Source organism: Corylus avellana, chromosome 4, assembly GCF_965113065.1.
Source record: "Corylus avellana chromosome 4, dhCorAvel1.hap1.2, whole genome shotgun sequence".
Classification (NCBI taxonomy): Eukaryota; Viridiplantae; Streptophyta; class Magnoliopsida; order Fagales; family Betulaceae; genus Corylus; species Corylus avellana.
The window spans coordinates 28,485,851-28,503,159 of NC_142493.1; the positions used below are offsets into that span (position 1 = coordinate 28,485,851).

At 34.8% G+C, this 17,309-nt stretch overlaps 2 protein-coding genes and 1 non-coding gene across 4 annotated transcripts in view; 1 reads left to right on the top strand and 2 right to left on the bottom strand.

Moving 5' to 3' along the window:
- Window positions 1-1,096: 1,096 nt before the first annotated feature.
- Window positions 1,097-10,003, bottom strand: ARPC4 (binding protein). 2 transcript variants are annotated; one of them, XM_059589689.2, is made up of 8 exons: window positions 9,893-10,003; window positions 9,352-9,417; window positions 7,549-7,601; window positions 6,877-6,904; window positions 5,250-5,324; window positions 3,998-4,102; window positions 2,144-2,233; window positions 1,097-1,457 (listed from the first exon to the last, which is right to left on the bottom strand). In XM_059589689.2, exons 1-8 carry the CDS (start codon window positions 9,893-9,895, stop codon window positions 1,368-1,370), a joined length of 510 nt encoding a protein of 169 aa, XP_059445672.1. In that variant the 5' UTR covers window positions 9,896-10,003; the 3' UTR covers window positions 1,097-1,367. The 2 variants fall into 2 exon arrangements, with proteins under 2 accessions (XP_059445672.1, XP_059445671.1); XM_059589688.2 differs by lacking the exon at window positions 2,144-2,233.
- Window positions 10,004-10,099: 96 nt separating this feature from the next.
- Window positions 10,100-10,193, bottom strand: TRNAY-GUA (transfer RNA tyrosine (anticodon GUA)). Its single transcript has 2 exons — window positions 10,157-10,193; window positions 10,100-10,135 (listed from the first exon to the last, which is right to left on the bottom strand). It is a non-coding gene; the product is annotated as a tRNA-Tyr (tRNA).
- A 3,287-nt stretch (window positions 10,194-13,480) lies between these two features.
- The window catches only part of LOC132177655 (protein NO VEIN), a 50,272-nt gene continuing 46,443 nt past the window's right edge, over window positions 13,481-17,309 (top strand). Inside the window, exons 1-2 of the mRNA XM_059590071.2 lie at window positions 13,481-13,839; window positions 15,006-15,358. Of these exons, the coding sequence (XP_059446054.2) occupies window positions 13,513-13,839; window positions 15,006-15,358 (680 nt within the window). The 5' untranslated portion in view covers window positions 13,481-13,512. The remainder of the gene's footprint in view (window positions 13,840-15,005; window positions 15,359-17,309) is intronic.

Here is a 17,309-nt window from a genome sequence, read left to right on the forward strand (position 1 = left end):
GTATCAAATAAATGACGCGGTCCTATATTTTTTTGACACGAAAATCAAAAAACTTGACCACCTTGACAAGATGCATAAGAGACGCACTCAAGAAATATACAAGAGAAGTAGCAAAGGAGAGCTACAAGCCTACAGCTATGGTGGACATGGTGGTTTGTGATACTTGGTCATGTACATATGGTGTTTATCTTTTCCTCTTTTTTTCATTCATTCTAGTTGGAAAATGGAATCCACCTATATACCTCTGCAGATTTAAAAAAAAATAATAAATAAAATAAAATCTTTTTCCTCTCCTTTTTAAGTTTTGTAGTGCATCTTGAAAGAAATAGAATATATGTGAATAATGTGATGGACATGAGATCTACAGTCTTGTTGCTTACGATACTGTCTTTACCAACATCGGTTATAGTTGTGTTTTAAGCTTTCGTTACATAGAGCAAGAAAGAAATGAAGGTCAAAAATCTTCAACTGATTCATTACATAGTGAGAGTTTGAAAAATCTATATATATTTTTTCATAACAAATAAAAAAACCCTTTTCATAAATTTTAAAAAATAAAATAAAATAAAAATAGTACCTCGAATTTAAGGTACAAAGATTTTTCTTGTCTTTTCTCGTCTTCTCTTTGTCGTCAAACCCTTTATTTTATTTTTGTATAACAAAAATGAAGACAATAATAACTGTGTTTGTGAAAAGATTGTGATCGCATAGTTGATTAGTATATTTTTCTTAAAAAGGGATACATTGGAGTAATTAAGGTCTTATCATGACTTTCCATTAATGAGATTTATTTTTTCATTTCTAATGTTTTGATGGTTTTGGTTGATATATCCACGCATAGCTGCTCTGTACAAATTTCAACAATTTTTCTTACAAAACCTTTATAAATTTATAACTTTACCTTTATATATAAACTCATTTCAAGGATGGTCGACCATTCCCCGGCTTGATTAACCACCTCATCGCCCTTAAGGGTGGTTTGGTAATCCCAAGAACTGACCTTTGGAAGGAGCCGAACCACTCTCAAGGGTGGCCAAATCACCCTTAAGGGCAATAGGGATGGTTGACCAAGCCCTCCGGTTATTGAACATATATCTTCTTCCATCGATATACCCTTCCAGACAAAGATTATAAAATAATTACATAGTTGAAGAAGTGATGCATCTTGATAGATGCTCAAACTATGGGGGACATCAAACGTGAAAAAATATGGGATCACAATCCTCATCACATCTTGATAGATGCTCAATTTACGGGATAACAAACATGGAAAAATGTGGAATCGCAATCCTTCCAATATAATCACATGTAAATCTTGTTTCTGTGTCATGGGCACTTTCAAAAAGATGGGTGCACTCCTAGAAGTATCAGATAAATTGCTTCAGAAACTCTGTAGCTACCAGCCTCCCACGTGTGTTCACCGACATTTTAAGTTCGCTTATCTCTTTATCGATATCCTGTCAAGAACAATTTGGAAGGTTATCAATATAAAAACATATATAATTCAACCTAGACGTATGTAAATATGTATACATGTAGGTGAGTTGTATAACAAGGGCAAAGCAACATCAAAGAAAATAACAAAAGCAAGCGAAATTTTAAAACTTGTGTACATCAAACTCCCTAGGAACAGTATTCTGAGTTTGTATATCTCAAAAGAAGGATTTAGACTTATTAGCATAATTTGCACACTAGCATTAGACAAGATAAGGGATTACGAGATATTATCAAATATTTGGTCCATATCAGATAGTCCAAATTGCTATCGGACCGTATATTGACTCAAGTACGACACCTGAGGAGGACTAATGTTTCAGGCATCATCAAACTTCAAGAACGACAGCTGAGGATCAGGCCTGGCTGCCTGAAGCAAGATTGCATACGGTCCTCTTAACATATAATTACCTATCAATCAATCAATATATATATATATATATACACACACACACTTGCACTGCCACCAACAAACAACCAAAGGAAGAGAGGTGCAACCCAAATATGCTTCTTCTAGAGTGTCGCAAGTGCTCGATGCATGGTCAATCAAGAAGTAAATAATTTAGATGAATAATTCAGCAGCCATCTAAAAGTAGGGAATCAAGAGAAAATAGTACAGCGAAGTTATAAGGTAAAACACAAATCTTGCCTCCATGAATTGCACGATAAAATCTATGAGCTTTTGCTTCTGCATCTCCTCACAATGGTAGTTTGTTATAAGAAAGCTAATATCATAACCCTGTAAATTGAAGCATTGATGCATATAATTAAGACAAGTAAATGATTTGAATGTCAGCTGGAAAGCATCTTTAAAAGAGAAAGAAGCAATAGTGCTTTGGAAAATTATTAATTATTCAAAATAAAACACACAAAAATTATCTTTCGGACTGAAAATTTCTGAGTTAGTCATTCAAAGTTCAGAGCGATTGAGACCACTTGATAACTGCACACATAGCAAAGTAAAGTCGCATTTTTGTTGGAACACCCTTCCATTCAGAAATAAGTGACGTGATCTGGGATGTACAGCATTTGCAGAAACAAAAACATGCAAAATATCAAAATTCCCACAGAATACCCTCAGTTTGTTGAGAATTTCATAATCCCAGGAGCCTAGGGGATTGCGACTTATTGAGCTAAAAAACAAATGTATATATTGCAGCTATTCAAGGTGAAGTTCAAAGGTGATGCATTTGCACACAAAGAAGGCACAAACATTATCTATATGCCATCACACTATGCTCTCAATGACCACAGCCTCAAAAGTATCTTGCTCCTGCAATCTCATATGTAGGGTGCAGCGACTATAATACCAGTTGACCAGAAGGGCTAGAAACAAATAGCTTATTACTTTTGCAGCTGATAACAAATTAACATCTCTATAGTTTGTATGAATCTTTTAAAGCTGTAACTCAATTTAAACGGATTATAAGTTGCTCTTCTTTAGGTGAAATACAAGGAGACGCATAAACTCTGCACCAAACACCACATTTTCTTATTGAAAAGAGTAATACAAACTTCCACTCTTTCAATGAAACCTTCACTTAATCCCATGATTGACAGCTTAAAACTAATGCAGTTTCCAAAGAGAAATTCTCTTCCACATCTAAACTGGGGAATTGGGTTCTGAGAACCAACTGGATTTCAAAGTTCTATCCAAACAGTAAAATTGGCGTAAGGTGCATTACAGACCAATACATGCAGATTTCTTTTGGTGGTTACACATTATATGTAATTGGAGCTCCAACTCAAAATCCCATTTTGCAAAATAAGCTACAGCCAGCCAGGGTCTATAGCTGAACCTAATTAATTTAAAATTTATATGCATAATCTACAAATAAGGATAAATCATGAACAAAGTACAAAATATCAACACTGGCTAATTTTTGTTTTTTCTTGATAGGTGGCCCACCCAGAGTGCCATTTATTATGATAAATTATCAACATTCTGCAACATAAAGCAGCAGGACATAATCAGTGTTGCTTCATAAATTATATGGTGGTCATGATTCATTTACTGCAACTAGGTACGTATCGACTATGTCACTAGCACAGGACCAGATAAGCAAGACAATCAAGATATAATACAATTATGGCCAACATTCTATATCTTCACATAAAGAGGACCACGAATCTTCAACAAAGTATGGCAACAAGTGTTAGAAGATATTTCAAAGAGCATTATGCTAAGATTCTCCAACTCTAACACAAGAAAAAGTGCAGAATTGTTATAAAAATAAATAAATTAAAAAAAAAAAATGAAAAGCAGGGATTGTGCTATAAAGGTTTGAACCAGCAATGTGCAGAAATAAATTATTTAAATCAGAACAAACACATTTTTGAGCCCCTAGTTGGCAAGCATGATGTCATTTTGACAATATCCCAACATTTGTAACATCTTTGATTATTTTCCTAATGGCTCATTAGGCCAACCCCTGAATTTTGTCAAAAATATTATATACAGAGCAAAGTGTAAGGTTGAGTCAACGAGATGGGCCGTACATACCTGTACTGGCTTTCTCCTCAATACTTGAAATGCTTCAGCCCTCATTGATAAAAATCTAAGAAATTTTTTCGTTAGTATGTTTTCAAGTTCATCTGACTGCTTTACCTATAAAACCGGAAAACAAGATGCAGTTAAGAAGAAAATGGGAGAACGATTGTAATCTATAGCTTTATGATCTTATACACACATTATTAGAAATGGGTCTTGGGCCTAACTCAACCCAAAAGCTAGCTCAAGAGTTGAGGTTTCTCCTCACCCTTATAAATGACTCATCTCTTTAATACCCAGGCAATGTGGGACTTCCAACACGCCCCCTCACGTGTGGCAGGGGACATCCAAGCCAACACGTGCGACAATGGGTGACAGTGGGCCATAGCCAATTGAACCTGGGCTCTGATACCATATTAGAAATGGGCCTTGGGCCTAACTCAACCCAAAAACTAGCTCAAGAGTTGAGGTTTCTCCTCACCCTTATAAATGGCTCATCTCTTTAATACCCAGGCAATGTGGGACTTCCAACACACATCAAAACTCAGCAGATAGGAATGGGTAACCTATCCCAGAAATGAAAGAAACAAGACAAAAATATGCAATCTTGGAGCTGCCAATGATGCTTTCCATGAGCCCAGTTTGAGCTCAATTATATGGCACAAATGGCAGTTCTGAGCAAGTTTAAACAAATTTAAGCTGGTCTGAGCTCATGAGAAATTACAAATGGACTTACTTTTGAGTTTGGGCATTAATTACTTTCTGTACAGCTGTACAGAAAAGTATTCTGTGTTTCAGAGTCTTCTTATTCCATGATAACAACCAGGAGGAAAGTACCTCCAATTTTCAACTTTGCCTCTCATTCCATGATAACACCCAGGAGGAAAATAAGAATCAAAATTCTGCACTAAAACTTCTCTCTTTATATATTGTCAAATGAATCCTTCATGGCTCATATACTATGTTTATGTATTTAAAGATTTTGAGATGCTGTGCAAATCTTCAAATACATCACCAACCACTAAGAATCATAGAAACAAAAAAGCCCTACCACTATAAATACTTAAGTTTACAGAAGAAAATATAGACCACCACCATGGGTGGAAAGATTTTTTTATTTTTTTGGTCAAGTAAAATCATGTACTTGAGGTTGTCTATTTGTTATATACGCAATCCGAAGCATAATATAGCAATGGATAATCTCAAGTCACCATTTAGCTCCATAAGCACAAGAAAGCATCCAAAAATGATCATTTGGATTCACCTTGAGGCTTATGCGCAGTGAATTGATAGATGTTTCTATTAAGCATTTCTCAGCCTCGTTTCGGCAAATCAAAACCTGCAATAATAAAAAAAAATATATATGGAACAAAATTAATGGAAAGAAATCAAAAGGTAAAGCAATATCAAAGACAATACGTACAACATTACAGGTAAATGAAGGAAAAATGAAAAACTGGAAAGCTCATTTGTGACAACTAACTGCAAAATTGGCATGGAATGCTACGACTAAAATGGGTAGTTGCAAAAGGCAGAGTCAAGGCAAAACTAGGTGCCTAACTTACTTTAATAAGTGAACCTATTTAAGATAGTTGATCAATGGCAGGAATTTATTTCAATAAGCTAGTCCAAACAAAGAATGCATCCATGAATGCTACACAACATTAGACAGCAAAGTTCTTCAGTGAACTAAGAATAGGCAACCGCGATATGGAGAGATTTTTTTTTTTTTTTTTGTTAAGTAGGTGAAAACTAATGACATCACATAAGAGCGCAAAGGAGTTGAGAATTAGTACCGTTTTTCATCCTCCCTACTGCTAAAAGGAATAATGGTCGGTATATCACATGGGAAATTTCCTAAATGTTAAATCTTTCTCATATGCAAGGACCAACAATGAAAAACTTTTTTTTGGTAAGTAATTCCGTATCATTAATAAAACGCAGAGGGGCACAACCCTACCAACAATGAAAAACTACATCTTGAGGTTTACAATTTTATTTTTTTTTGACGGGAAACCCTAGCAAGGCAAAGCCACTTCATGTACCTACCCTTGAAGGATAAACCCCGGACACGTATAATGCACCCCTACCACACGGATCGGTTAAATTTGGCTTCGCCAAGGGTGTGGCCCAATGGAGTTGTTTGTACCCAAGGAGATTTGAACCTTATACTTGATGGTTATGCCACCAAAGTCCAAGGCCTTCACCACTTGGGCCAACCCTTTGGGGTTAAGTTTACAAGATATCAAAGGAGGTTTAAATAGAAACCTGTTGAAGTTCCACAAACATGATGGTTTTTCCTTCTTTTTTTCCCTTAATAATAAAAACCCTAAATTGCCAATGTTACCTAAAGATCACTATAACAGTTAATGTCCAGTGTACTGATTCATCAAAGATTTATAGGTTTAATGGCAACCAGTCATTTTGATAAAAAGGATAGGAGGTCCAAAGTGTGCCTTGAAAATGGGAAAATGGCAAGAGGCAAAATCTCACAAAGATAACTAGAACTGCCTCTTCCTTATCAAGTGATTTGGCAAACTGCAAGCAAGTTTGAAAAATTGACAAAAATATCAGATTGAGTTGATCTAGCAGTTTATGCCTAGCATGTCAGCATTATTTTCTCACTCAAGCCACGAGTTTTAATATTTGATTTGCTCAATTCTCCAGAATTCATTAGACCTTGACGAAGGATGATTTTTTTATCTTCTGAAAATTAATCTATCATATCATATGCTAGAACCCAGGGGAACTATGCTTGTCAAAACATAACAGACAAGATAAAGCCTTGAAACATAGAGAATCTCAGGAAAATTGACAGCATTAGTAATCAATTAAAAGCATACCATCAATAGCAGCATAAAAAGGAAAAAAGGGAACAATGTGGTTCTTACAGGATTTAGGAGAAGTTCTGTGCTGGTCCTGCAGACAAGAAGAAGATAAAGGTCCCTTAGATGTAACAAACAATAATAAACTGGCAGAACATGATGCCGGAGAGATACGCACAAGACTAAAAATAATCTGAAACTACTACTATTTTAGTCGATAAATACTAAAAATAATGAGACTTAACATCAAGCTACAAAAGGACCCAAATGGTTACTACAAACACTTTCTTCAACCAGAAAGTCCTCTTGATTTGCATGAGTCCAGGGCTTTGCTTTTGCGCCTCTAAAGTGGTGTATTTTACTATTTTCTATTATGTCATGAATATGGCTTCAGCATACAAGGCAGAGCCAACGTCTGGAGCAAAATTAGTTAAAGGAGTCAAAGAAGAACTAAAGAAATGTCCAAGACATGAACACCTGCCTCAGAAACTCAAGAGTACCAGAGACCTCAAAGAATCTGCTTCAAGAACTCAAAGGTTCCCCACTTACGATTCTATAAAGGTATAGAGAGTACTAACAAGATAGGTGAATGTGTCTACAGTCTCACTTTTATTTATTTTTCTTCTGTTGCCACTTGCCAGTAACTAAATTCTTTCCTTTTTACAAAATAAAAATAAACATGCTAAAAAGGAGCAGCACAAGTAAGAGTATATGAGATCAAAAGGAAACTTAACATACTTTAGTTCTACCTCCGGCTTGTTATGCCTTTCAACTTCTTGACAAGGGAAGTTCTGCACCCACCGTATAGACGCAAGTTATAAGATCAATCAGGTGTCATAATGATGTGAAAGTGAATTGGATGAAAGAAAAAGGTTTCCCCAGTCCCACAGCACTAAATTCAAAAAAGACTGTTCTCATGAAGCAAGGAAAACTGTCAACATTTGTTAACAGTGGCAAGGAAACATGAACCACAGTCAATAATAAAAAAATGTCAAACCTCAAAAGATATGCCTAGAATACCCCATCTACACAAATTTATTGTTTGCTACACCAGTAATAAAGACACCACAGTAGTCTTCAACTGTGGCTAAATGGTCTTAATTCACTTCCTTTGGGAAACGTGATGCTGAACAGAATAGACTATAAATGGCATCAGACTTCAAGGTCTATCCAGATCTTAAATTTCTTATAGCTTGAGGTGGAATTAGCACTCTCTCACAACACAACTATCAAGGGGCTTGCTTCAAGAGAGGATTTCATGGTACAGTAATTGGCCAACAATGATAATCGTTGTTAATAGATTCTTTGATGATTTTCTATTCCATATCTTTTATAGCTTAAGCTTTTTAAGGCACTCCACAGTCCACACATCAACTAAGGTGCTTTCTTAAGACAGCAACTAAAGATAACAGCTCGTTGGAGTAATATTCTGAAAAATGATCTTTTCTAAGCTGTTATGCAATCAGTAATTGAATGCAGAGACAGTGGATCGTCTTTACTTTCTTATGGGATCATATTATCAATTTGAGGAAGCCATTTGACTGGTTTTGAGATTGAGTAGGCCTCTTATAAGGTTAGTGGAGGGGCTTTCAGCAAGCCTACCTTCGTGAAAAAACATTGCTCATATATATTGAATGAAAATGTTTTTCTAAAAGGGGGGGGATGATAGCCTTGATTCAACAGCGTCCCTCGTAAACATCTACAGTGACATATTCCGGTGAAGCTTTAAAATTTTGAAAGAAAGGGGAAGGTCTTAAAAGCGGACAAGTCAGATGAAATAATACAAAGAAATAATTTTCATAGAAATCAAATTTTTGGAATCGAAAGAGAAAATGTTTTAGAAGAATTGGAAGACAATCTTGCTGCCAACCTGCCTACGCTCTTTGGACCAAATGAAATCTCCTCCTCCCATAAATAAGGGATGGATGGGGTGAGCTCACAGTTCCGGTATGTGTTTGTGAATTGTGTTTACCTATCAAAGAGAAAAAAAGGAAACTTTCCTGCTAACTTAAAACACCAAAATAAGGGCACAGTATGCGATCTTTGTCTTGCTTCTATAAACAAGACAAGTTTGAGATTAGCACCTAAAAAAAATGACTTTACATAGTACATAGTTGCATGTCATAAACATACAAAGATTGTCTTTAAACATTTTCAGACCAACAAGCTCAATAAATGTTTACTCGACAACAAACAGACTATAGTTTCAGAAGAATCGATTACTTGCATCACTACCACAAAGAAACTAATATAGCCAGTTTTCCAATCACTTGAATTAAACAAAGCCAATGACTTAAGCATTTTCAATCACAAAGGCTCACTAAATTTTCACAAATCAATAAACATGTTATCAGTTCTCCTAATTGCACCAATCATACAAAGAAACGACAACTTTGTACTGTATAATTGTTTTACAGTACCAAAAATACATCAATCTTCTTAAAGAATACCGTGTTTAATTTAAGTTGCACAATTATATACAAAAAAGCTTGGTTTTTTTTTATTGCTACAATTAGCAGTGATACCACAAATGATACACACTTGAAGACACATGGCGGCCTCGAGAGTGTTTCGTATGCACGTCAAGTACAACCGCAAAGTGTTCGCCTACAAATTGTTCAAATCCAGCAAAAACAAAGTGAGATATGAGCTTACCAAATAAAATCAAGCAAGAAAATGAAACCTTAAAGTCCTTTATCCTAAGTTTAATTGCTGAGAAAAAAGAGAAAAGGGAAAAAGAAAGAGAGAAAATTTTTTTTAAAAAAAAAACATAATTCCTAATCTGATGTTTTCTGTTGCCCCGATTTCCCAAAAATAATGTGAAAATCTAGCTCAACTAACCGGAAAGGTTGTACTAGTCTCATTCAAGTGGATATTTTCGAGTTTCTGAGCTTACAAATAAGGGGAATTTACCAAGACTCGATAATTCAGTTCCTTTTCCTTATTTTCCTACATTTTCTCGGTTACCAAACATAGCATAATAAGCTAGAAAGAGAACTTTTTTTTTTTGTAAACCTAGAAAGAGAACGTATGAGAAAGAAATATCAGCAAGAGACCCACAATGATTTTCGTTTTGGCTTACCATATTGGGATTTGAAAGAGCTTCTGAAACTGCAAAAAAAATTTTTTGTTTTTTTGGGTCTTTGAAGGGAGCGAGCTATTTTTGAAGGGGGCCTCAGGGGTGTGGGTTGGCCGCTACTTTGCGCTTAAAGGTGCCAATTAAGGAAGATATTGCTAAAATGCGCCCCAGGTCGCTAATGACGAAATGAGAGAAATTTAAAAAGAAAATTCCGACCTGCCGGATTCGAACCAGCGACCTAAGGATTAGCTGTGAGCAATGACCCGACTACAGTCCTCCGCTCTACCAACTGAGCTAAGGTCGGATTGTTGATAAACAAGTCAACTAATAATTAATAACATTTTATCTTCTGTTATCCATTTTTTTTTTTTTTTTTTTTTGGTTGTAAGTAATATGACTTTAGTTACCCAAAGGAGAGGAGGTAAAAAATAAAAGAAGCTTACGTGGCACTTTCAATTTTGGTTTATTGACCAAATAAACCCCAATAACAATTTTCAGGAAAATTATCTATATGGTTGTATTATGAGTTAGAATGGTAATTTTCATTGTATAGTGTTGAAAAAATATGTATTATTTTTCGCTGTACATGAAATATATAAATCACGATTTTTGGCAGCTACCTAAATGTGTATTGGATTATGTTGCCAAACCTACAATAATTTTTGTGGTGTATTGCTATAGCTATTACGGGTGAAAAGGCGGTTATTAAATTTCGTTAACCGTTTTCGCTATGCGGTTAGCAGTTAGTAAATATATAACCGTCCGTTATAACCGCTTTTTTAAAAGTTGGGCCTTTGGGCCAATTTTCAGTTTTTGACTTTTTTTCTTTTATATACTATATTCGGCCAAATTGCTCTAAAAAGAGCTCATATTGAAAAATATAAAATATTTGACCCCAAATTTACATTAATTTACATCTACTTGTACTTTAAAAAAAAAAAAAAAAAAAAAGGAAGTCATTAAATGTAAATCATAACTTGTTAAGAATACAAGTCAATAGAAAGAAAAAAAAAATGCAAGTATATACACTTGCAAAACTTCGTTTTAGGGCGCATAATATGGATTAAAAAATGGTTTATGTGTAAAACCAAGTCATTTTTTCAAAATTGGTTAAAAAATTGTTTAAAAAATTGTCAACAAATCATATATAATAATGGTTCCAAAAATTGTTATTATTGTTCAAAAAATGGTTAAAATATATTATAATAAAAAATTGGTATTATATATGTATAATTATAATTTATAACATATATGAACTTATAACATAAAATTGAACTAAGTCTCTAGGTGCTTAATTAATAATTATTGTATTAAAATGAATTTGTATAATTATGTCATGTTATGTATAATTTGTTATTATATAATCCTATGATTTAATGATCAATTGGTCATGTAATATAATCATATATATTATAATCATAATACATTACTACTTCAATTGTAGATATAAGTAACATATTATTTAATTCAATGTCAATTACTTAATTTTATATTATACGAATCATATTATCATTGTACATGAATAATGTGATTAATTATTTAAATTGTCATTGAATCATATGATTCAGTATTGATCTTATACATCTATATTATTCAATATGCATATATGTATAATTATAATTTATAACATATGTAAACTTATAAGTTTATAATATACATTGGTAACTAAGTCTCTAGGTACTTAATTATTGTATTAGTATGAATTTGTATACTTGTGACTTATGTCATAATATATATGTATAGTGAGAAGTGCTACACATTCTAAATTTTATTCTCAAAAGTTGGTTTCAAAATGATATGTCACTATCTCATGAGATTTATTATTTTTTTAAATGTGTCACAAACTCATTGAATGGTAACACGTCATTTGGGAACCAACTTTTAAAACAAAAATTTAGAATATTTAGCATCTCTCGTATATAATGTATCCTGCTACATTTAACCAAACTTATATTGCCAAAACTAGGAAATAATTTTACGAAATATTTTATTTTGTATTATCTTGTCATTCTTCATTGACGTTGTCAATTTATGTTCAGATCAATATTAATTAAAAATAAATAAAAAACAACGAAGAATTGATAATGCCACATTGGCGGAAAATAATGAGAGAAAGACAAGAGAATACAAAATACCACACCTCTAATCTTACAAATATATTATCATTTAACATTAATATTAATTGGTGATAATTTTTAAAATAAAGTTTTGTATTACACTTAAAAAAAAAAAAAAAAAAAAAACATATACATTGCGACATTAAATGGGAGTGAGATTATAAGAATAGATGCTTTATCAATTGAAGATCTAAATCTAAAGCAATATTCTTGTCCGCTTAAGATCTACTCTCTTAACATCCATCAAAAGTTGTCGTTACAACTTATATATAAAAAATACTTTATATACCTATGATTTAAACAAAAAAATGACATTGTTATCCGTCGCCATAAGAAATGTTGATATTGTGTCCCTTAAAAAATTATGTGAATTTTAAAATTACTATTATATCAAAATTTAAAAGTAATATATCACAAATTCAATGACAATTTTAAAAACAACATTAATTTTAGAGGAATAATAATAATAAAAAAACATGTAGCATTACTTGTGCACCTATAGTTTTCACAAATTATATACTATTTAATATATGCTAATAAAGCACATCTTGAATTAATAAACTAAACTCATCCTCCCCTTTGGCTTTCCCTCATTTGATTAAAAAAAGATAAAAATATACTTTAGCTCATCGAATTATCACTAATTTTGTAATTACGCCTCTAAACTTTAAAAAGTGACATATATGCCACAGACACTATCATTGCATGTCAAATTAGACACTTTGTGTTTTTCTCTCCAAAATACCCTTGAAGTTATTAACAAATAATATATATATAATTTGAACAAAAAATTAAGGTGGCCAATATGAAAAGGGTCACCCATTTTTGGTGTTTTTAGTTTTTTTTTTTTTAAATAATTTTATTTTGTTCAAATGGTTATTGTTAATAAATTTAAAGGTATTTTGGAGAGAAAAACGAAAAAGTGCTTAATTTAACTGGCGGTAGTATGGTATGGAGGGCACTAAATTTTTTTTTTTTTAAGTTTGAAGGTGTAAGTGTAAAATTAGTGATAGTTTATGGGCTGAAGTGTATTTTTCTTAAAAAAGAAAAAAAAAAAAAAACTAAACTCATCCTATGCCGACACGTGTGAGCAATCTGAATTACCCCTCAAGTCAAATAATGTAGTGTGGTCAACTCCTCGTAGACAAAAGCATGACCAGAAAATTGAGTCGCAACACAAGACACAAAGCCGAGTCTCCCGCGAGTCTACGGAGTGAAAAATATCTTCTGGAAACAAACCCAGGAGAGGTAAAATAGCCTGACGAATCCTGTCCGTCGAATACAAATTTGTCAACCACATATACATGTATATATCTTTCCATCTTTACTTGCGAAAGCCGATAGTGATGTTTTCTTTTTGATCCTCTGTACAGTCTTGACACCTGATTGGCGGGAATAAAAAGCATTACTTCGCGTTAGAATATAAAGCATTGGCCGAGCAGTACTACGTTCTAGTTAGATGCCTTCCAACACAAGCATACTTTTCTCATTCTAATCTTTACGGCAATGTACCGACAGCCCTCTGGCTTCCACCCCTCCGGTGGAGGCCGCCGACGCCGTCGGGATTTGCAGCAGCAAAATTCTAACTTCCCTAGCCATAACTCTACGGTACCAGTCCCGAGCACATCGCAGAACCAGAGAGAGCTTCTGAAGAAGATGAACCGCGCCGTCGAGAAGGCTCACCGCGAAATTATCGCGGCCGGAGAGAGCGTGACGGCGTGGAAAGTGTCTCAGGATGCGATGGTTACACTCAAGGTCGACTCGTGGAACTCTCTTGGGTTTGCAATGCAGGAGGTTCCGAATCTTCTCCGCCTTATGGTCACGGAAGGGAAGGTAATGTGGGAGCCGCATTTGTGCTTCTTTTTATTATGTCTATTTTCTTTTATTTTTATTTTTTGGAAAAGGTGCCCTGTTTGGTTGCTGAGAAAGTGGAGGAATAGTGGCACGTGATTGAAGATTAAAATTTTTATTTTTTTAAGTTGGAATTTTGTTGGTAAGAATTTGTGAAGAGTAAATTGTTCAGTAAGTCGAGGGTAGTGTGATTCTTTGGCGCAGTTGGCCTGACTTTTTCAGCTTTTGAGTATACAAATACATTATAACTTCACTTTTCTCTACCAAAAAATTCAAATCTCATTTCAATTTATATTACATAAATCACTTCTTATTACCATTAAAAAAAAAAAAAAAAAAACCCACAACAATACTCTTGACCAAACGGGATCAAAGTCTATATGTGGCCGAGCCGGGATTTTCACCTTGCTGAAAGCTAAATGAATGTAAATGTAGAGATTGGGGGGGGGGGGGGGGGGGCGTGGGGGGACTTCAAAAATTGGCCTCATCTGTTAATCAATAGGGAGAGAGAGAGAGAGAGAGAGAGAGAGAGAGGCCATATTGGCTTTATTCCCTTTACCAAAAAAAAGTGAATGGATTTTTAATTTTTTACGTACATACAGAAAGAAAAGAGGGGGACTATCAGAAAACCTGTGTGTGGATGGTGTCGTATCATATGGCTTTCTCAAGAGATCGTATGCGGGGAATTTGAAACAGCTTTCTTCGCTTTATATTAAAAAAAAAAAAAAAAAAAAAAAAACAAAAAAAGAAGATGAATCTTTACATACATATAGAGAAAGAAGCCATATATTGCAGGCCGTTTGTCGCTCTACCTAATGAAATGGATGGATTCTATTTACATATAGTAAAAGAAGCAAAGATATGAGAGATCAAAAATATCATGAAATTCATTTTTGGTTTTGAGTTTTGGGGGAGGTCCAGGATCACATTATTTGTTGGTCTGTCTGGATAAGTTGAGTTTGAGAGTTTGAAACCCAAAAAGAAAGGAAAAGAATTAAGAGAAAACTTACAAGCAATCCACTTTCCCCATTTTCTTAGCAATCAGGTGGACGGTAAGATATTCCTTTTTTATTTTTATGTTTATGTCTTGAACATACATAAAGTCTTTTTGGTTTTTTGTACCTTTTTTTTTTTTTTTGGTTATTTAGGTAAATGCATTTATCCATTGCTTTATTGCGACCCAAAAAATTACTTCAATGTATGATTTGGAAGTGGCAATATGCAAGAATGAGGGTGTAGAGCAGTTTGAAGAGCTGGAATTGGGACCTTTGTTACAACATCCACTTGTCTTGCATTATTTCTCTGTGAAATCAGATGTTACTGAAGTCTTCAAAATAACCAGTGAAGAGATAATTTCTTTCCTTTGGAAGTTCATTCGTAGGACTTATAAAAAAAAAAGTAAGGCTAAAGCTATTAAGGTTGAAGAGTTTTTGGATTTCATTGCTGAAAAGCGATCAGTTGCAGGCAAGGAAAAGCTCGGAGTCCGAGTTCAAAGCTTGGGGTAAGTGATATTCTATTCTTACTTTTTAATAAAAAGGTGTTGTATGTGTAACCAAAAATAATTTCTAGGAACTTGAGTATCTATATTCATTCATCGACATAAAAACCTTCATAAAGTAATGCACTTTTAATTACAGAGAAATGCACTTTCTATATGACGTGAGTTTATATGGTACTTGGCGTATACATAACAAAAGTTTATAATTTTTTAAGTCATTGACCATGGATGTTGACTAATAGGTACATTTTTCCTTTGCTTGTGAAACTAGTTCTTTTCTCTTCTCAAGAATATTGTTTTGTTCACTGTATCACTCTTCCACCTATTGGTGCACTTTGCCTTTAATCTTTGTACTCTCTGACCACTTAAATCATTTAAGTGGTATATTGTTAGCATTTTGAAGGTTCCTCTCTTGCTTTTCTTGCGAATTCCATTTTATACTGTGATAAAAGTTTTACCAGATAGTTTCCTTGGGAAAAATTTCAATCTTGAAGTTTTTATATTTTTAAAAATTAGTTTATGAGAATGGACATCTTGAGTTGTTAGTTCATGGATTGATTACATGATTTGTGTAAATAAGGGTGCCTGGTGGTCAAGGACCTCTTTGACATAGAAGGGGTCTTTGGGCCAGAGATCCAAGACTCGAGACTCTATTGCTTGCTTGTTTGGTGATACAGTTGCTGGGGAAGGCTTGCAACTTGGAAAGGAAGAGGAGAAGCTCCTTCTTTGAGAATGGTTAGGTAAACTTGAGAAGATTAAAGGGCTTGTGGATTTGGCGCTGGAATGTTTACTTGTAGGGCTGGAAGAGTGTGGGCCGCTCTTGAAGCCCAATACCCCTAAGCCCATTGCGCACAAGAAAGGGATAATCTTGCGGGCTCTCTCTCGCGCAAGCCCAAAATCAAGGAAAACTTTAAGCCTAAGCGAGTGTCTGCTCTGGATTCCTTTTGCGCCCCATTCTTTGTTTGCTAGAGACTCTGTCGGCGTATGCTCCGGTCCCGGCGACGTCTTCTGGTGAGTTTGGGTTTGCTTCGGTCAGTTGAAGGAGGTTCCTCATTTGGTACTTTTGTTTTTCGACTCTCAGGGAGCCAAATAAACCCTTTTTGGCCACCCACTGCATATGATGCCACCTCCAGAAACTGGTTGGCCTGATATCCACCTTTTTTTTTTTGATAAGTAAAGTCAATGTATTAAAAAGCGCAAGGGGCGCAATCCATGTACACAAGAAGTATACAAAAGAGCCCACTACACAAGCTTTAAATTGAAAAAGACTCACAGAGATCATGAAATTCCGCAAGCGTTAAAGCTTGCGAAGAATACCCGAAGACCCTCCATGAGAAAAGTGTTTGGAGCACCCTTTTCTTCAATTCTATAATTCCCATTTCACGATCGTCAAAAGTCCGCACATTCCTCTCTCCATAAGCACCACAGTACACACAAAGTGGCCATCCTCCAGAGTTGCATGACTGTCCGTTTTCTCCTTTGCCCTCTCCAACTTCCCAAACATTCTTTCAAACTCCCCAGCATCACCCACGTTATACCAAACAGTTGAAGAATCATATTCCATATCTCTACAGCAGCTTCACAATGCACTAAAAGGTGATCAATAGATTCGCCACTCTTCTTGCACATACAACACCACTCCGTCACAATGATGTTCTTCTTTCGTAGATTACCTGATTCTGATTACCACCTATTCGAACAATCGGCACCTTTGCATCCTCTCGAAATGAATTCACAAAATCCTCAGCCCCCGATGACTTCAACGCCTTCTTCACCCTAGCCACCAACCAAGCTGAATAGAGGGAGCCCAAAAAAACCAACCCCAGAGAAAGCTTTCCTTCTTTCCCCCAATCGAAGCTCTGATTTGCCATTCTTCACCGAAAAGAAAAAGGCTTTGGCTTCCACGAAGAACCTGCTCTCCATGACTGGTCTCACACATTAGCCTTCAAGAAGA

Bases quoted from the DNA above. Each gene is read 5' to 3' on its own strand.
- ARPC4 (XM_059589689.2), bottom strand. The intron at 5,325-6,876 runs GTAAGAACCACA...TTATTATTGCAG, and splicing joins CAGAACTTCTCCTAAATCCT to GTTTTGATTTGCCGAAACGA. The intron at 1,458-2,143 runs GCAAGATTTGTG...TGTTCTTGACAG, and splicing joins TTATCGTGCAATTCATGGAG to GATATCGATAAAGAGATAAG.